Source organism: Nyctereutes procyonoides, unplaced genomic scaffold (genome assembly GCF_905146905.1).
Source record: "Nyctereutes procyonoides isolate TBG_1078 unplaced genomic scaffold, NYPRO_anot_genome, whole genome shotgun sequence".
Taxonomy (NCBI): domain Eukaryota; kingdom Metazoa; phylum Chordata; class Mammalia; order Carnivora; family Canidae; genus Nyctereutes; species Nyctereutes procyonoides.
Window position 1 is genome coordinate 15,856,704 of NW_026575146.1, and position 21,619 is coordinate 15,878,322.

The 21,619-nt window shown below is 38.4% G+C and overlaps 1 protein-coding gene across 5 annotated transcripts in view; it reads left to right on the plus strand.

Annotated features, from left to right (window-relative positions):
• The window catches only part of MAP3K4 (mitogen-activated protein kinase kinase kinase 4), a 112,539-nt gene that overhangs the window by 22,691 nt on the left and 68,229 nt on the right, over positions 1–21,619 (plus strand). For all 5 annotated transcript variants that reach the window (XM_055310439.1, XM_055310440.1, XM_055310442.1 and 2 more), the window contains exon 2: positions 16,603–16,793. In XM_055310439.1, the coding sequence (XP_055166414.1) occupies positions 16,603–16,793 (191 nt within the window). The remainder of the gene's footprint in view (positions 1–16,602; positions 16,794–21,619) is intronic.

The window sequence follows — 21,619 nt, forward strand, 5'->3', positions numbered from 1 at the left end:
GAATTTACGCAGGCCCCCTTCAGTCTTTGAATGCAAGATGCACTTGCATAGAATAGAAACTCTGCAAGGTTAGGCAAAGAGCCATTGGGGAATTGTGAGCTGAAAGGTTGCTATAGCTCACATGGGGCTTGAAGGGTCTTGAATTTCCACTGGTCAAAGTGGAAAGTTTTTGTTGTGTTGATCACTTGGGACATGTGATAAAGATTTGGAAGATTCATATCTTAGTAGTAGGGTAACTGTTCCTAGAGCAAAGGCATGTCTGAAATTACCCGAAGCAAGCTTGAAAACAAATCTTGAAAGGATAAAGTGAAATTGCAAATAATAATAGCTTGTTTAAAAAAAAAATTCCATATGAATAATAGTGAAGGGGAATATAAGGGAAGGGAGAAGAAATGTGTGGGAGATATCAGAAAGGGACACAGAACATAAAGACTTCTAACTCTGGGAAATGAACTAGGGGTGGTGGAAGGGGAGGAGGGCGGGGAGTGGGGGTGAATGGGTGACGGGCACAGAGGGGGACACTTGACGGGATGAGCACTGGGTGTTATTCTGTATGTTGGTAAATTGAACACCAATAAAAATTAATTTATAAAAAAAAAATTCCAATACTTTTTAAAGAACAGCAAAATGTAGACATTCAGCTGCATAAAATTATAATGTCTAACATCCAACCAAAAATTACTAGACATGCCAGTAAGCCCTAAAAGATGACCTATAACCAGGAGAAGCTTTCAGCCAATAGAAACAATCCCAGAAATTTCAAAAATGACAGAAGTAGAAGAAAGAGTTGTTGATATAGTTATAATTATATTCAGGTATTTAAAGGGAAACATGAACATTGGGAAAAAAAAGATATAAAAAGACCAAATGGAAATTTTGAAGATGAAAAAAATACAATATCTGAAATGACAAATATACCAGATGGGATTTTCAAAAGACTAGACACTGTAGAAAAAAAAAATGACTGAACTTGTGAACATAGCAAAAGAAACTATGCAAAATCTAATACAGAGTAAGGCCAGGAAAAATGTACAGAACAATGATAACATATGAGAACGTATCAAGTCATCATCATATGTGTACTTGGAGTTCCTGAAAGAAGAAAGAAAGAGGGGAAACTGGAAAAAAAAATTAAGTAAGGACTGTAAATGTTTCAAATTTGGGCACTATAAACTCGATTCAAAAAAATTTTATGAGCCCTAGGAAAGATAAATACAAAGACAACCATCACTGGAAAAAAATCACTGCTTGAATTTTGTTCTTCTATGGTTTCTACCCTTGTCAGTCTTATAAATAACTTTATTCTTGTGTGTCTTCTCTCACATTTCTAGTATTGTATTACATGAAATGTTTTCCATTTTTCTCATTTACCAAACCACTATATTCCATGTTTACTTAAAATCTTTTTTTCCCCAAAGGCTTTGCCTCTATTGTATTTAGTTATTGCTTTGATTATGAACCGTTTAAGGATTTATTTATTCCTAAATTAACTGTAACTAAATTAAATGTAATTTATTTTAATTAACCACTTTTGCAGGGAGTATGGAGGATTGTGTTATCTTAAACGTACAACAAAAGTGCGTCAAAAAGATTGAAAATTATTTTCTTAGTTGGTTCACTTCATGACATTCATGTGATTTTTAAGTGTGTTTTGTGTGAAGCCAGTATTTGTGGTTGGGAAGGGATTTGTCTCTCTTCTTGGCTACTGTGGAAGTAACCTTATAGCTTGAATATTGATTTTGAATTAGTTATGCATCTGAAACCTTTATCCTTTGAGTGTCTAATACATGTCAGGATGAGGGATTTTGAAGAGAACCCTGCTAGATGTGTGGTAAATATTGTCTAGGTCATTGCTTGTCTACCTTTTTTGGGTCATAGATTGCATTTGAGAATCTGATGAAAACTGTGAACTCTTGACTCCCCTGAAAAATGCACATAATAAAAATTTACATTCATTGTCCAGGGATTCATGGTCTGGTGGTTGAAATATAAAGTAATATAGTTTTGATGTGTTAACTTTTTTTTTTTTTTTGGCATTTCCTTTTTTTTTTTTGGTACATGTTGCATTTAATTGTATACTGTGAGACATTTCTTTCTGAAGCTGTAGGTGGTGTTTATTTTTGGCATACACAGGACTTTTAGGTCGCACATTTCCAGTAAATTTCATGTTGGCCTTATATATTCAACCACAGTTACCAATTATGTTCCCTTGAGTGAAGAAAGCTATATAATTAAAAATAGGAGCTTTTATTTTTTTGTCTCCTAAAATTGTTTTAGACTCATTTAATTTTTTTCCTAGTTTACATAGTTTTTAATTAGGAGAAAGTTATATTTTTCACGAGACAACTTTGTGTGTGTGTAAATCTTTAATTACATCTTTGGTGTTGGGTAGTGCTTTAATTGTTGTTAATGTGCCATTTCTAAGGATTTCATAATCCCTACAGGCATTGTTTCTCTCAGGTGAACAAGTTTTTTTCCTCTTCTGGCCCCTAACCAATGAGTTGATCTTGCTTATTAAAATAGTATAGACAGAAGAGTTGTTTCGGTTGACTTTGAGACTGAGTAGTGTGTGAATAGCCTGTGTGTGAAAAAGTCTGCATGGCATTAGAGAACCGTGCCTCTGTGTCTGCCTGTCCAATAGCGGATGGTGAGAGGGTAGACACTGAGAAGAGAAAGGAAGGTTCGCTCATGACTGTCCCCTACTTAGTGCCCATCCAGCGGCACGTTTCTGTCAGGACAAGGGGGCAGCGTGGTTGGCTGGCTGCCTGTTCCCTGGGGGCGCACGTTTGCTCTGCTCACTCTGCTCTGGGCGTTGTAGTTGTTCAGCAACTCTGCTGAGCCCTGCCCTCTTCTGTGTCACCTGTGTCTCCTCTCCTCCTTCCAGTCATGCCTTCAGAGCTCTCAAATCTCAGGCCGCCTTGTTCTCCTCCTCCCAGTTCTCGAGGCTCGGTCCTGTCTGCCAGCATGCTCTGTAGTCTTTGATAGCCTTACTGAGCGCTACACTCTAAAGACTTGGGGGTCTCTACTCGTGTGCTGCATATCTAGTTCTTTCTATAGACTGAAAGCTCGGAGGAGGCAAGAATGGTGACTTTCTCGTTCAGTGATGTATTTTTTGCCAACTCTTAGCACAGCACTTTCCAGGAGGGTCATTGTTGAATGAGTGATGCAGTTATTGTCTTGGAGGAGCTAATTGTGTCATTGACACACCTACACACACAGTAAAGTACCAGTTAATGGGTATTTTTAACTCTAAATAAACCAATCACTAAAACAAAGACCTGAGAAACAAACAAAAACAAAGAATAACATAATATACATTTAAATTTTTATATTGTCCCCTGTCACATCTCTTATACAAAATCCTGTTCTGAATGAAAAAAGTTGCTAATTTCAAAATATTGTTCTCTAATTTATTTTATTTTTTTTTATAAATTAATTTTTATTGGTGTTCAATTTACCAACATACAGAATAACACCCAGTGCTCATCCCGTCAAGTGTCCCCCTCCGTGCCCGTCACCCATTCACCCCCACCCCCCGCCCTCCTCCCCTTCCACCACCCCTAGTTCATTTCCCAGAGTTAGAAGTCTTTATGTTCTGTGTCCCTTTCTGATATCTCCCACACATTTCTTCTCCCTTCCCTTATATTCCCCTTCACTATTATTCATATTCCCCAAATGAATGAGAACATACACTGTTTGTCCTTCTCCGATTGACTTACTTCACTCAGCATAATACCCTCCAGTTCCATCCACGTTGAAGCAAATGGTGGGTATTTGTTGTTTCTAATGGCTGAGGAATATTCCATTGTATACATAAACCACATCTTCTTTATCCATTCATCTTTCGATGGGCATCGAGGCTCCTTCCACAGTTTGGCTATTGTGGACATGGCTGCTAGAAACATCGGGGTGCAGGTGTCCCGGCGTTTCATTGCATCTGAATCTTTGGGGTAAATCCCTAACAGTGCAATTGCTGGGTCGTAGGGCAGGTCTATTTTTAATTCTTTGAGGAACCTCCACACAGTTTTCCAGAGTGGCTGCACCAGTTCACATTCCCACCAACAGTGTAAGAGGGTTCCCTTTTCTCCGCATCCTCTCCAACATTTGTTGTTTCCTGCCTTGTTAATTTTCCCCATTCTCACTGGTGTGAGGTGGTATCTCATTGTGGTTTTGATTTGTATTTCCCTGATGGCAAGTGATGCAGAGCATTTTCTCATGTGCATGTTGGCCATGTCTATGTCTTCCTCTGTGAGATTTCTCTTCATGTCTTTTGCCCATTTCATGATTGGATTGTTTGTTTCTTTGGTGTTGAGTTTAAGAAGTTCTTTATAGATTTTGGAAACTAGCCCTTTATCTGATATGTTATTTGCAAATATCTTCTCCCATTCTGTAGGTTGTCTTTGAGTTTTGTTGACTGTATCCTTTGCTGTGCAAAAGCTTCTTATCTTGATGAAGTCCCAATAGTTCATTTTTGCTTTTGTTTCTTTTGCTTTCGTGGACTTTCTTCAGAGACTTAGAACAAATTATTTTAAGATTTGTGTGGAATCAGAAAAGACCCCGAATAGCCAGGGGAATTTTAAAAAAGAAAACCATAGCTGGGGGCATCACAATGCCAGACTTCAGGTTGTACTACAAAGCTGTGGTCATCAAGACAGTGTGGTACTGGCACAAAAACAGACACATAGACCAATGGAACAGAATAGAGAACCCAGAAATGGACCCTGAACTTTATGGTCAACTAATATTCGACAAAGGAGGAAAGACGATCCACTGGAAGAAAGACAGTCTCTTCAATAAATGGTGCTGGGAAAATTGGTCATCCACATGCAGAAGAATGAAACTAGACCACTCTCTTGCACCATACACAAAGATAAACTCAAAATGGATGAAAGATTTAAATGTGAGACAAGACTCCATCAAAATCCTAGAGGAGAACACAGGCAACACCCTTTTTGAACTTGGCCACTGTTCTCTAATTTAAAAGGCTTTTCTGTCCCTCAATGCTCTTTTATAGACAAAAACACAGGTTTACACAAAGTGAGTGAAAACACTAGCCTGATCTGAGGAATGCTCTGTTAGAGGACCAGTAATATATTAGTGTTCCATGGGGGGGGGGGGGGGGGGGACAGGGTGTAATTCTTAGACATGGTAGAGAAGGCGAATAGCTACCTGAAAGAGAGGATTTGAGGTAGGCCTTTTATTTTATATGCAGAAATAAGGGCAAGAAAAACCCTCACTTTTTCTTTTTTCATTTAAATTGTAGTCATACTGTATCCCCAGGCTAATTGAGACGCAATATTTTAGCTAGGCTAACACCTTTATTTATAGGCGAGGAAATTTAGATGTGGAGTGGTTAAAAGACTTCAGCAAAGATGTGAGTCCTGCAGCTGAGCAGAGAGCTAGTCTCTGAGCTGTTCCCATGCTCTTTCTCCAGCTGGTGGGGACATCCTTCTATAGGGAGAGTAATTTTCCGTGTCTGCCACCAGGAAGGGGCCGACATCCCAGCAACCAAGCTTGGGGTGCGAGGGGTCTGTGCTGTGGAGGTAGACCAGGACTCCAGTTCTGGCCCAGGTCTTTTCCACCTGATCACACAAGTTACCTTTGGAACTGTTTTTCCTATTATATACATTGGAGATATCCATAGTACCTTTGGGGGTCATCAGGAAGGTTAAATGAGTTAACATTTGTAAAGTGCCTAATTGACTACCTAGTGTATAATAGGGATTTGATGATGAATACCTCTCATCCTCAATGAGAATTGGCCCTCTGGGCAAATAATCCTAAAATGGATTCATAAGGCTCTGTCAGAGATTAAGTAAAATTATGTAAGATAGTTAGCATAGTGCCTGGTAAATGGTCAGAACTCAGGATCCAGTGGTAGCATAAATTACACTGTTAGAATGGAAATTGTTCATTGCTATGTAACAAATTATACAGCTGATTAAAAGCAAATAGAAATATGATGCATATCCCCATTTTGGAAGTTACTAATTTAAGTGGCATTTCTTCACCTATCATTTGAAATTTTTTTACAACCACAGTTATCAGTTATATTGATAAAGAATTGCTTAACATAATACTAAAGATTTCATTTAGTCCTGGTTCTTAGTCTTTTGTATCTGTACAGTAATGTCATTTATTCAGCATTATCATGTAACTGTCCCATACAACATTATTAAGGTAACTAATTAATTCTAAAATAATTTTTATTATAGAATAGTTGAGAGAGACAATTGCAAAGATAGTGCCTCATTTCTTCTTTTGTTAAATCTTACTGTGTACATTTGTCACAACTAGTGAACCAGTGTCGATGCATTATTCTTTACTAAATTCTGTGCTTTATTCAGATTTTGTTCATTTTCCCCTAATGTTCTTTTCCCGGTTCTAGACCCCATCCAGGATATCCCATCACATGTAGTCATGTCTCCTTAGCTCTTTCTCACCTTGTTTTTGATGACTTTAATAGTTTTAAGGAGTGCCAATCAGGTGTTTTGTACACTAGTCTTCTATTTGGGTTTGTCTGCTGTTTTTATCATGGTTTGACTAGAGTTACGGGTTTTGGGAGGATGGCCACACAGATGAAGTGCCTTTCTCATCGTATCAGGGCCCATGTTCTCAGCATGACTTTTTACTGATGTTGTTAACCTTGATCAGTTGGCTGAAGGCTGAGAATGTTTTGTCAGTTTACTATACAGCTAACATTTTTCCCCTACTTGTCCATGCTCTACTCCTTGGAAGTGAGTCACTAAAAGTGAAGTTCACACTTAAGTGGTGGGGAGTTAAACTCCACCTCCTTGAGAGGGGAGTTTCTACATAAATTATTTGGATTTTCTTCTGTACAAGAGACTTGTCCCTTTTCCCATTTATTTATTTATTTATTAGTAATTATATCACTATAAACTCATGGATTCATTGGATGTAATTCTGTATCTTTATTTTGTGGCTCAAATTTTTCCAGCTTTTGCCAGGGAGCTCTGCTTCTTTGTCCTTCTAAAGTACTCTCATTGGTTTGTTTTTTGTTTTTTGAGCACTTCCTTCCTTGCTGGCACTACAAGGTGCTCCAAGCTCATATTACATCTTCCCCTTGCTCTGGTCCTGGACTCAGCCATTTCTCCAGTGAGTCCTGGTTCTTCAATTGGATCATGATGTTGGAAACCAAGATCTGATCTCAGATAAATGAGCTTTTTCTGTGCTGATGTCAAAGCAGAGGTAAGAGATTTTATGTCCCAATTGTCTAATTGCTTTCCTCACTTTTCTTTGCATTTTATGCCACCGAAAACCTGGGCGAATAGATCTCATATGCTTATATTTCCTAGATCTATCCCCCCAAACAGGTGGGGTTCATCTTTTGAATGTGTGTGTGTGTCATAGGGCATATTTATAGTTAACTATTTAAAAAATCAAATTAGAAAGAAAGATAACTTGAGCTAAGGAGATTCAGACAGCTCATGTGCTTCCCACAGTAAGTAGCTCTTCCGTTACTTGATTTCTAAGAATGACAGGGAGTAATTCATGACGGGAAGTGTTTTATTTGTTTTCAACAAATAAATTCAATTTAGAACAAAGGAATTTAAAAAATGTTCTCATTTGTGAGAGTAGGTAGAGGAACATCATAATTCTTTTTGCTACCTTTGAAGTTTTAAACATTTTTCTTGTTTCTCCCTAAATTCTGTAATGTTTTGTGTGCACTTGGCATGGTGGAAGACCCTTTGCTTCTCCTCCCAGCTTTGATCCAGTTTTTCATCTTCCAACTTTTCCTGCTTAAGCCCCACAGTTGTCTTTAGTTAAGCCTAAAACAACCTTTTGAACGAATTAGCATTCTTATTTTATGTTGCTTTCTTTAAATTTTTTTCCATTGGCATTTCATCATCAAATGCATTCACAGCAAGACTGACATGCTTATTTTCACTTCTTGTGTTGAAAGGACATCCTCCCACCTTGCTTCCTGAGCATTCCCCCTGTACAACCTGTTGTATGGCTGAAAGGCCTCAAGGAAGTGCATCTCAGAAGGGTTTTTGTTCCATTTTGATTGTCCCCTTGCTAATCTGTATACATATGATCTAGTGTTGATTTGCAGAGTTTTGGAAAAAGATATATATATATATATATATATATATTTGAAGCCATTAGAACTGGTAAAAAATAAGAAAGTGCATCTGAAAATATCTTATTCTTTGCCCTTCTTGTTTTTAAGTCCTCAACTCTTTACAGCAAAATTGCAGAAATAACAGGAATAATCACATTTGTCTTGCAATCTGTAACATGACTCCTATGTATTTAAATACCTAGAGCTTCTCTCTCTTTCTTTCTCTTTTGGTTCTAGTTCTTTTCAAGTAGTTTTCTACTTAAGCAGAAGTTAGAGATGATAATATGAAGTGTTTAAAGCATTCTGTTACATTTGTTTATGTGGTTTTATAAGACTTTATTTTCCAGAAGTCTTCATCTGAAAATATATTTTTTAAAGTATATAATTATTTTATTTCTTAATGATGAGCAGGATATATCCATGTGGAGTAACTGTTCTTTTTATATATTTTGTTTTAAGTCTTTGTGTTCTTTTTTGTTCTACTTAGTATAGGAGTGATAAAATCTACTTTGTGTAAATCTGTGACATAAAAGACTTTTGCCAGAAGATCTAAGGCAGGGCTTATCCATGCAACCACTTAACCCTTTCCAAGATGAGACCCTGTCCATTTCTTCTATAAATCATATCTACTGATGCTCACAGCATCATGACTGCTTATGACTAATAGGCTACTCTCTAGAATGCCCGTGCCATTCTTTTTCCACCAATTAAAATATATGCTTATCAAGAGTTCCTTGTTTGTTCCTAAATCTGTATAGGTCTACTGTATGTTTTAATTGTTATTGCATAATTTAGCAAACTCTTATACAAATATATGAAATGTGAATACAAGAGAGAATTATGATTTCTATATAACTGGAATTGCAGTGCTTTGGAAAGTCTCAAGATAGGTCACAAGAAGAAAATTGCTATCAAATAGACATAGGAAAGAGTTGTTAACATTTAGGAAGAAAAATCATGAAAATCCAGAAAAATTGCTCCATGGAAGTCTTTAGATTCTTGTTTTATTTTAATGAAATAGTGTAGATTTAGATACTACACTTGGTTGCAGGTTTGTGACTCATGACTTCTCTCAGGGACCCATACCAGAAGACAAGGCTGTGGCCCTTATCAAAGTGGTGATGGATTTAATCTCATTCATGGGCTTACAGCAAAAGTAAATGTTTTAAGTTTTATATTTGTGGTAGTTATCTATATAATTTAACAAGACATACCAAATTAATGGCTTAAAATAAAAACCATTTACTATCTATTATGGTACTGAGTAGTTCTTTTGCCTCTCATGATGTTGGCTTGGGTTCAGGGACAGCTGGAAGGTCCAAAATAGCCTCACTCACAAGCTAGCAAGTTGGTGCTGGCTGTCAGCTGGAAGCTCAACAAGATTTTGACCTAGCTAGGTTCTCTTTCATGCAGCTTCTCCACCTGGCTAGGCTGGGCTTCGAAGACCGTGGCAGTCTTAGAGCAGTTGGACTTCTTACATGGTGGCCAGCCTCCCCTGAAGTACCCAGCTGTAACTGACCCAGTGTCACTTTTACTATGTCTCATTAGTAAAGCAGGCACAGGGTCACCCCAGGTGAAGAGGAGGTGATTATAGAAAGGTGTGTGAATACTGGGAGGCCATCAAAGTAACCAGCCACCAGAGATGTTTCAGTTTAAGTGTGCATGTTTTATTTTTAATGCTTTTGACCTGTATTTTTAAAATTACCTGGCTAACCACAGGTCCCAGTAACATTTGAGAAGAAGGCTTCTAATAAATGAAGGAGTTTGCAAGCAGACTTATTTATAGTAATTTGATAAAAACTTGTATTCTCGGGGATCCCTGGGTGGCTCAGCGGTTCAGCGTCTGCCTTTGGCCCAGGGCGTGATCCTGGAGACCCAGGATCCAGTCCCGTGTCGGGCTCCCTGCATGGAGCTTGCTTCTTCCTCTGCCTGTGTCTCTGCCTCTCTCTCTTTCCCTCTCTCTCTCTCTCTCTCTCTCTCTCTCTCTCTCTCTCTCTCTCTGTCTCTAATGAATAAATAAATAAAATCTTTTGAAAAAATGAATAAAACCTGTATTCTCACTAATAAGAGTGGGACATAAGAATTTCAGCCCATGTTAATCTGATTCCCAAACCATTATTCCTTATACCCCATTGCAGTTGTTTTGGATAGTAGTTATCTTGGCACCTAGGTTACATAATCACAATAATATTAATGGCAGAAATTGACCATCATTTAGTTCTTGCAGCCTTTAAAAAAATCACATTCTTCAAATACTTGTGATTGTATTTTAATAGATTTTGGATAATGAATAAGTCTAAAGTATCAAAGATAACATTTTTGCCTCACAGATTCACTTGTTTGGTTGGTAGTTGTGGGTACGTAATCTGCACCAGGCACTGTTCTAGACAATGGAGAAACAGTGGTAAAATGATAGATGGGGTCCCGGCCCTCACAGAACTTTGAGTCTGATTGAGGGGTGAGGGGATAGTTCTTGTTTGTTTCCATGGGAGATACTTTTCTTTTCCTAATCTACTTTTGTATGAAAAAGAAATAAAATTTAGTTAAAAAAGAAAGTCTGTCTTGAAAATGAATACTCAGTAGGTTTATAAAGATCTTGTACTCTGAATCAATGAAGAAGTAACTAGTGAATGTTGGATAAGTATGAGTTTTGACAACAGCTTCCTTGGAGGTTAGCTGGTAAATGTTCAACAATAGGCTGACAATATAGATCAATTGACTTATTAATTAAATGGCTCTTACAATACGAACCAACCATGCAGCCTCAAAATTAGCTTAGCTCCTTTTGATGTATACTGCTTGCCCAGTAAACTATACAAGTTCTTAAAAAAGGAAACCTAGAAAATCTACCGTCTCTGCTTCCCTCCCCCTCCTTCCCTTTCCCTCAACAGCAGAAATCTCCTTTTAATTATTATTTAATAGAGAATAGGTTGAGGAGGTAGAGGTGGCAAAGAAGACCTCACACAGGTGAGCTTAAGTGACTAAAAGATCTTAATTCTAAGGATTTTGCTAAGGAACTAGTAGTGAAGTATTTTTTTTTTTTTAGGGCTTTTGCAAAACCACAGATGTTTTTGAACTCCTCTAATCCAACTTTATTATTTTATGGATGAGCTATTTCAGGCACCATGTGGTTTACCTACTGTGTCACAGCAAAACTATGTAACCTCAAGTTACTTGAATTTTTGTCTTCCACACGTTTTCCATTGAAAAATGACCAAACTCCCTCAGATTGAGTTCAACACATACTTTTCTTAGCCCAGATTTTATGTCAAGTGAATAGTACTTGGCAAAGTTTTATGTTAAAAGAGTGAGACATTGTTTTATGTGACTGTCAGAAGTTTAGCATCAGAAAGAAATTTCACATTTATGTGTTTTTCAACACAAATAAGGCCAGTGTTTCCGGGTAATTGATGTAGACCTTGTACTACTTTCCTTATCCAAAATAATTGGTATCCATGGAAACATTCTGAACCAGTCAACTGACCACATTAGCTCATCTCATATGAGCGAATACAAAATGAGGTTTTGGATGGTTTTGGTTAGTTAATTGAAATGATGCAAGTTCTTTTGAACTTACCACTAGTGTTTATATTCCTAGATTTTGTGTATAAGTTTTTTTTTTTTTTACAGAAAAATTTTGCTTAATTTCCCTTCTCACTGCACTATTATATATTGCTTCTAAGTTAAGACTCCCAAACAGTTGTTTTTCCCTGGCTCCTTTTAAGATTTTTCTCTTCATCATTGGTTTTTAGGAATTGGATTATGATATGCATAGTCAAAACCAATAGTTTTTTTCAAGTTGTTTTGCTTGGAGTTTATAGAACTACTTGGATCTGTGAACTAAACAGTTTTCTTCAAATTTGGAAAATTTTCAGCTCTTAATTCTTTTTTTTTAATTTTATTTATTTATTCATGAGAGACACAGAGAGAGGCAGAGGCCTAGGCACAGAGACAGGCAGGCTCCCTATGAGGAGCCCGATGCGGAACTTGATCCCAGGACCCTAGAATCACGACCTGAGCCAAAGGCAGGTAGATGCTCAACCACCGAATCACCCAGGTGTCCCTCAGCCCTTAATTCTTAAAAGATTTTTTTCTGTGCCTCCCTTTTTCATTTTAGATTCTAGTAATACATGTGTTACACTGCTTGATATTGTCCCACAGATAACTGATGCTATGTTTTTTCTTTTTTTTCTGTAATCTTTTTCTAATTCATGTTGGGATAGTTTCTGTTGCTGTCTTGAAGTTCACGGATCATTTCTTCTGCTGTGTCTCATCTGCTTTTAAATTCTATACAGAGTATTTGTCATTTTAGGTACAGTTTTCATTTTTGCAAGTTCTACTTGAGTAATTTCTGGTCTGCTTATTGATTTTTTCCCCTTGTTTGGGTCATAGTTTCCTTTTGTTTGATAGCTCTTGATAGAATGGCAGACATTATGCATTGTATTTATTGAATGCTAGACTTTAATTCCTTTAAATATTTTTGGACTTTGTACTGACATGTGTTTTTTTTTTTTTTTTTAAGATTTTATGTATTCATGAGAGATACAGAGAGAGGCAGAGCCTGAAGCAGAGGAAGAAGCAGGCTCCCTGTGGGGAACCTGATGTAGGACTCAATCCCAGGGTCCTGGGATCATGCCCTGAGCCAAAGGCAGATGTTCAACCACTGAGTGACCCAGGTGCCCCTGTACTGACATGTGTTAAGTTACTAAGTTACTTGGATGGAATATATTAACATATACAATAAGTGTGTGAATACCATCTTGATGGAGTTAAGTAAATCCTAAGAAAGTATTAAATGTATAAATTCATCTTTATTATAATGTCTGTTCTAAAATTCATTTTAATTATGAGTTATATAGTGGCTGGCAGCACCACATGGTACGTTTTTCTACCTCATTTTCTGTGTGGCATAATGAATAAAGAGTGATGAAATACACTGTTTTTTCTTATTTTAATGCATCATTTTCGACAGTATTCCTCTGCTTCCGTGTGATTCTGTATGTCTCCTGTTAGAAAATTAGATAATTCGGAAATACTTTGGAATAAGTAGTGTTTATTGTGTCTGTGAGGGTATAAAGACTGAGGTAGATGACTTTGTTTTATGATAGGTGTGGGTTTAAAAACAAGAGATCTTCATCTTCTGTGCAAGTATTACAGGGACTTAGTTTTCTGCTTTTATTTGGAGAGTGCAGCCAAATGAAATTTTCCATGGGTAGAGAATAACTTGTCCATAGTTGGATGACAGCACAACACAAATATTTTTTTCTGTTTCCCCAAATTAAATTTTTCATAAAAGTTAACATTTTTATTATATGTACTGTCTGATTCTTTTTATCCGCCAAAGCACCAGACTTGTTTCCATCATACATAGATTAGAGAAGGGTACTTATTTGAAAAATAAACTATTCTCTTCAGATCATGACTCTGTCCTTAGCTCTGGGGTCTTGCCATTGAACTTGGCTTACTGAAGTTTGGGTGTTTTCAGTCCTTCTTCAAAAAATCCTTTTCCACTTTTACTTGCATTTTATTAATTTATTCATCCACATGAGACTACTGGGTACCAGTAAAACATACCGTTTTATATGCCTGTTTTATATTTTAGTGTTTCCCTAATAGCTATTTATTTCCATTGTTTTGATTATTTTGAATATTCACAACTGAATTTTCTGAAGTTTTTTTAGAATGTTGACTTTACAAATTATGTATTAGTCTTTTTTTTTTTTAGTTTTAGGAAGATTTGTCAGGTATGCAGTCACCTATGTACTAAGGCTGGGATGTAGCTTTAGATCTTCTGACTCCTGAGTTCATGTCTCTCCTCATTGCAGAGAGCATGTTGTAAACAAGGTCTTGTATGTTCCTTTATCTGACTCCATTTTTCTATTTACCCTGGCATTCCCTGCTGTCTGGCCTCGATGTATTTAACTGCCTAAATATTTGTGCTGTAGTTTTGTAGTGATTACCATTACCGTTCTAATATATGAAATATATTATTGTGCTGAGACACTGAATGGTTTTGAACACTATTCTAGAAACTTGGAGATACAAAAGTAATGCAATACATTGTCCTTACCATTGACTTTATCTTAGTGGGGAAGAAAAAAGTTATAGTTTTGAATTTGAAAGGATTTAGAAGATGCTACGAATATTAAAATGATCTCCAGTCCTGTACTGTGGTGAACTCAAAGGTGGGTTTCTTTCTTTCTTTCTTTCTTTCTTTCTTTCTTTCTTTCTTTCTTTCTTTTTCTTCCTTCCTTCCTTCCTTCCTTCCTTCCTTCCTTCCTTCCTTCCTTCCTTCCTTCCTTCCTTCCTTCCTTCCTTCCTCCTTTCCTCTCCTTTCCTCTCCTTTCCTCTCCTTTCCTTTCCTTCTCCTTTCCTCTCCTTTCCTCTCCTTTCCTCTCCTTTCCTCTCCTTTCTCTCCTTTCTCTCCTTTCCTCTCCTTTCCTCTCCTTTCCTCTCCTTTCCTCTCCTTTCCTCGTCCTCTAGCCTGCTCAGCTCATGCCTCTCCTGCACCTCTCCTCTCCTCTCCTCGTCCTCTCCTCTCCTCTCCTCTCCTCTCCTCATCCTCTCCTTTCCTTTCTTTCCTTTCTTTCCTTTCTTCCATTTTTATTTTTAAGGAGACTCTGCACCCAATGACCCAGTGTGGGTCTCAAACTCACCACAAGGTCAAAAGTCACTTATCCTACTGATTAAGCCAGCCTGGCGCCCCTGTTCCTAATGTTAAGCAGATGAGTAAGGAACTCAGGTTCTTTCGGTGGGTGACAAATGAGTCTGGGACTTCCAAGGCTTATAAAAGGAGTAGTAGCAATCATTGAGTGAACCCCCAGTCCATTATTACTCTTTTGTTAAGCATGCATTATTGGATTTAATCCTCACTGGAGTCTAAGTATTATCCTTATTTTGGAAATGTACAGTGTGGAGATTTTAGATAATTTGGGCAATCACCATAGCTAATCACCAGGGCAGTCAGGATTTGAACCAAAGTCCCTCAGAACACAAAGCCTGCAGAGTTAATCATTCCAAACCTGTGCTAGTAATAGTAAGCACCACAATGCAGGGAGAGGAGATTAGTGGCCTTGTCATTGATGGACATATCTTCTTGTCAGCTGAATCAGCTATTTTGCAGTGAGTGTAGAAGTGGTTGTAGGAAATTTCAAGTTCATCTGGAAGTTGTATTATTTGTTGTATGACTGTGTGATACTTCAGTTATAGATGTAGTTAGCCTAAGGGGACACACATATTTAAAACTTATTTCTAAATTTGCTCATGGTTTAATTTGTGGTCATTAGCTTTCAGGGTATTTCATTTGTACGTCTTAATGTGTGCACATATGTATGGGGGCACGTGTACTCACAATATCTAGAGTCATTTCGTCTGATTAAATCAGTTTTGACCTGTCAGAGGGATTCTTTATGGATTTCAGTGCTGTAAATTTATATAATTATGCAGCATTTTTATTTTTTGGAAGTTCATTTTCTTAAGTTTTATTTGTTAGTATAATTCAGCAATAATGGTGTCATATATTTTAGAGTGGTTTTTCTTTTTCCACCTCAATTTTGTAATAGCTTTGATTTTATATCAAGATATAAATTGCCAGGAAGAACACTGGTTATATCTTGGATGTAGTTTGGAGTTTGATTTATAAAATATGAAGTATATTTTAGAAAGGATATTCAGAATGAGATAGATGGTGGTGTATATTTGAAAGGAGCTATGTGATTGATTCCTTCTAGTTTGCTGTTTGGGGATTGTATTCTGTTTGTATCAGTAAGCTTTTTCATTTTTGTTAGCTTTGCAAAATAGAACTTTATCAAAATAGTGATGTTACTTGAGAAACTGGCTGGGGATAGAGGATTGGCAGGAAGCATTACCGAGAATAAGGTGATGAGGAGTGTATTTTGAAGGTGAAGAGAACCTAATTCACTTTTCTTTTTCCACAGTGTCCTTCTTCCCCTGCACCCTCCCACCCCCCCGCCCCCACCAGCTCTGCTCTGTAGTGGTTAGCAGAGGACATAGAAACATTGACCTGCTGCTCCCCGGATCACAGTAAAGTGTTCATATGCTTCCTGTTCTGTGTGCTTCCAAAAGAGGAAGTACTTGCCCACTCGTGCACCGGGCCTCCAGTGGCTAGCACACAAGTACATGCTTCATTCTCTTTCATTTGTATCTTCTAGTCCTTTGCTCTCTTGTTCCTCAGTCTGTGCGTTTTTAGGTTTAAGCTCCTGTGTGTCAGAATTCTGTAAACAACAGGAACTGCCCGCCAGTTTTGCCTGCACAGTACTCCTGCTGTTTGCGGTCAGAGCAGAAGCCACCGCAGACCTTACTCCCTTTGGGCGAAAGAGAAGTTCTCCTCTGAGTTCCACAACTAACGATAGTGGAGAAAGACCACATTGCTGAGGAGGAGATGTAGCCATAGAAAAAAGTTTTACCAAGAGTTCTTAAAAGAAGCCACAAGTAGTTTAAATTTGAGTTCATTTAACACGTTACTGAACATTTTCTCTGCTTTTTGTCTTTTGTAGGCAAGAATGCACAGTGGGAGATTCAGCTTGCAAGAATTCTGAGTCTGATCCAGAGGATTTTTCAGATGAAATCAATACGGAGAACCTTTATGGCACCTCTCCCCCCAGTACACCTCGGCAGATGAAACGCATGTCCGCCAAGCACCAGAGGAATAACGTGGGGAAGCCTGCCAATCGATCTGGTTTGAAAGGTGAGTCTGGTACTTATAAAAATAGACAGGCTTGGCACTTTCAGTATGTAATCTGTATAACGCATAACTACTGATTGATCCTTTCTATGATCATGTTTTTCTTTTTATCTTGAATTTGATTTTACTGCTGCTTTTAAATTTTACTTCTTAATTTTTGAATTATTACCAGTAGCAGTATTGTTAATAAAGGAGAAAATAATTCTCCAGAGATAGAAAGATTTGTCCTGAGTAATTGTTAAAGCCAGCGGTGTGAGGCATTTGTATACCTGTTGGTATATAGAAGAGGCCACGTGTGCGGGAATCCATGCACTCATCCAGGATGGCTGTTGATACATGAGAGAGATGGCTTTTTTATACTTTGAGTCGCTAGCTTTTGTCTTCCAGACATGATGTACTGGGCAGTTTGGGAGAGGCGGAGCCAGGCTTCCCTAGCCAGCCTGTGACGTGTGCTCTCTGTCAGTGACTGTGATGCTGTCCTACATATGCACAGCCCTCCTTCATGCTAAGCACAGTGCTTGGATGGTACCTCATCATGGACAGAACTTGCCTTCTACTTATCTCTCTGTTTGGAATCTCAGAGCCCTGATAATGTTCTGTTCCTAGAAGCTGGAAGTGTTTTCTGGTTTCATTTCATACTTCCTCCAGCATGTCACAGCTGTTCTTTTCTAAGGTAGATAAATCAAATCGTGCTGACTTGCTGCTTTCTTGTTCTCTACTTTCTGGCTCAGATCCTCAGATTGCTGAAGCCTTATGGGTTTAGAATTCTCCTATTAATTTCAGCAAGCCATTTGTCCTAAAACTGATCTCATAGCATTGTGGAATTCATTCGTCTCTTACTGCACAAAATATGGATTCTATTCTTTATCTTACCTGGGACATTTCCCTATCACATGGTCTCCCTTACTGACATCAAGTTCATGCCTATTTCTCCCTTTCTCTGGCCAGGTTCCCCTTTCTGCAGATATCTTCCACATATTGACCTTTTGTGGTTGTAAGGGGACACGTTCACTCTTTGTCTGCATTGTGGTCCTTCCTCAGGAAAGAAGGAAGGCAAGAGAAATGGATTTTGTTGTGTATATTTGCTTGGGTGAAATCTTGCCCAAGGAAGAATCCCTAAGCTTTAATAGTCTTTCTTTTCCACAGGGAAGGTGATTTCTTTTCTTTTCTTTTCTTTTCTTTTCTTTTCTTTTCTTTTCTTTTCTTTTCTTTTCTTTCTTTGGATTTTTGCATTCTCAAATTATTTATTTTTAAAGATTTTATTTATTTGAGAGAGAGAGAGCGAGCGAGAGAGAGCGAGCCCCTGTGAGTTGGAGGAGGAGCAGAAGGAGAGGATCAAGCAGATTCCATGCTGAGCATGGAGCCCGATGTGGGGCCTGATCCCATGATACTGAGATCATGACCTGAGCCGAAATCAAGAGTCAGATCCACCGAGCCACCCAGGCACCCAGGATATTTTTATTTTTATGTAACCTCTATACTCAGTGTGGGGCTCAAATTTACAATCCCCAAATCAGGAGTCACATACTCTACTGGCTAAGTCAGCCAGGCTCCCCAATATTTTACTTTCTTTTAAAAGTTTATTTGCACTAGGATATTAACCTGTGACCTGAACTTATTATCCCCTTTGGAAACTGATAGTTTTTCATTGCAATTTATTATCTTTAAAATCAATCTTTATTCATTTTCTCAAAGATAGCTATAGAAGTTCCTTATCTAATATTTTAGATATTATAAAGTAAAGTAGCATCTACTGAATCAATATTATTTAATACATATTTGCTTCGAGCTGGTAAAACTGAGAAGATGCCAGTAGCACATCTGCTGTTATTGGTCCATGCTATTTTAGAATAGGAGTTAAGGGCATAATTCTCACATTTTATAGATTGAGAAACTGCAGTATAGGGTTATTAAAGTAACTTTGAGGCCAGAAGTTTTGAGATAGTGACAGGACTATTTTTAGAAATAGTTCTCCTGGAAAAAAAAAATAAAAGAAATAGTTCTCCTGGTACTTGATTTGGACTTTTTCCTAGTACAAGCAGCAGATGTTAAACTTACCTGAATGCAGTACTTGAATTAAGTGTACTGTCTTCCACTAATCAGTCAGAAAACCAGTCACTAGATTTTTTTTTTAAGATTTATTTATTTATTTGAGAGAGAGAGAGCGTGTGAGAGAGCATGTGCATGCATACCCACATGAGGGCAGGGAGGGGCAAAGGGTGAGGAAGAGAGAAACTTAAGCAGACCCTATGCTGAGTGCAGAGCCTGACATGGGACTCGATTTCATTGAGATCGTGACCTGAGCCAAAACCAAGAATCAGACACTTAAGCAACTGCACCGAGCAGCCCTGGTGGCTTAGCGGTTTAATTCCTCCTTCCGCCCAGCGCGAGTCCCACGTCGGGCTCCCTGCATGGAGCCTGCTTCTCCCTCTGCCTGTTTCTCTCTCTCTCTCATAAACAAACAAACAAACAAACAAACTTAAAAAAAAAAAAAAAAACCCAGCATTACGAAACTGCACCGCCCAGGCACCCCAGTCACTAAGTATTTGTTGAGCTCCAACTGTCCTTCTGGGATGTGTGGGAAATAGAAAATGGAAGGTTGTTTCTTTTCCTTCAACTTTTTTCAACTATTTATTTCGTAAAATTACAGAATTTTAGCTCTGGAAGGAGTCTTAGAGACCTCCTATTCCAGTTCCTGCCAGGTAAAGAAATGTATGGCCATATGTCTTTTGACCTGTACCTATCTAACAGCAAACGTAAGAAACCAAAATCCTTAAAAACTTATTCTTTTTTCTTGTTGTCAAAGATTACATGTTTGTTATAGGAAATTTAGAAAATTAAAGCAAAAATAAATAAAAATACCTATAAAGCCAATACACGGAAGTAATAACTTTTACCATCTGTGGTGAAAGCCGTATCCCGCATAGGAATCATGCAGGTAAATAGGCAGTGCAGGCTTGTGCGGTGGAGCTAGAATGAAGGGTGGTGAGGAGAGGCTGCTGCGGTGTCCACAGGAGGGACTGGGAAGCCCTGGGGGTAGAAGACTTCTGGAACAAGTGACATTTGTGTTATGACCTCAGGGCTGAGGCCGGGAGGCCAATATTTCAAACTAGTGTGTGATTCATGATAATATATTGGTCTCTTAGTATTTTCAAGAGCTTTTAGAATTAATTAGGTTGGTCAGATTTATTTTAAAAGCTTTCCAAGGAAGTATGAACTGATGCATTCTTCCTTTCTCACTGCCACAAGCAAAGGCTCTCTGAATCATACTATTCACTTTAGAGCTGCAGTCCAAGTTGGACTCATCTTTTTAATAAATGTCACCAATAATATTTGCATTTTTTCTGGTTATCGCTGTATAACAAACCACCCCCAAAACTTGGTGGCGTGAAAGAACAACCATTTTATTTTGCTCATGATTCTTTGGGCCACATATTTAGGCAGATCATAGCTCATCTCAAACACATTATGTCTGGAGCTTTAACTGGAATGGCTCAGTTGGCTGAAGATGTTGTCATGGCCTGGATAGGGCCCTAAATGTGGGCTTTCACTTCTCCACATGGTGTCAGCTGCGTCTCTGTGGTCCAGCATGGCTCCTTTACTCACATGTCTAGTGTCTGGACTGAGAGCTGGCTAGCGTTGTTTTTTTCCCACATGACCTTCAACATGGTCATCCTAGGATTCTTCACAGCATACTTGTTCCTGGGTAATTGGAATTCTTACATGGCAGCTAGCTTCCCCTACAGCAAGTGTCATGAGAGAGATCAAGGTGAAAGTTGTAAGGGTTCTTAGCTTAGGAAGTCACATAACACCACTTCTGCTGCATGCTTTGGCTACACAGGGCTGCCAGAATTCAGTGTGGGAGGGGATCACACAGGGCATTTCAGCGGCAGATGTGGTTGCGGGCTGTAAGGCATTAGCACCTACCTGCATTTGATAGAAAGCTTTGGGGCATTAGTGCCCAGTCTCTCCTCTGTAAAGGCAGACATCATAAGCATCCCTGAAGGACTATAAGGACACAAGAAGGTATCTGAGGGCACCATGTTGTAAGGAGGGGAGAGTAACCATTAACAGTTTTTTGCTTTTTTTGTTTTTGTTTTTTTTTTTAGCAATGGTAGCTGTTGTCATGAACTGATTACATGGATATGATTCTTTAAATCTTTTTATTATTATAGGCTCAGAGTAACTACTACCAATCTATAATAGCAATGGACTACTATAGATTTATTTTTTGTAATTGGAAATTCAGTCCCAGGCCACTTTCTAACCAACTAGCTATAATTGAGAGTTCCCTTGAGACCCTCTTCACGTTCCATCATTTGCTAGAACTGTTCACAGAACTCAAGAACACACTTTACTTGCGTTTATGGTTTATTATAAAGGACTCAGGAACAGTCAAATGGAAGAGATGCATAGAGCAAGGGATTGGGGAGTTGGGGTGGGGGGAATGACCTGAGACTTCCCAGTCCCGCCAGCATTAGTGTCCCATTCCCTGGATGTGTTAACCAGCCTGGAAGCTCATCACATTTCCTTGTTAAAGAGTTTTTATAGAGTTTAATCTCCAGACTGCCCCCTCCTAACTCCCTTCTGGGAGGTTAGGATGATGAATGGGAGGTGCTAAAGGTTCCAGCCTACTAATTATTTCCTTCTTCTGTGCCCAGCCCTGTCCTGAGGCTATCTAGGAGCATTCCCTAAGTCACCTCATTAGCATAAATACATATGTGATTGAAAGGGGCTCCTGTGAGTAATAAAAGATGCTCCTATCATTCAGGAAATCCAAAGGTTTTTGTTGTTGTTGTTGTTTTAGCAGTTCTGTGCCAGAAACCTGG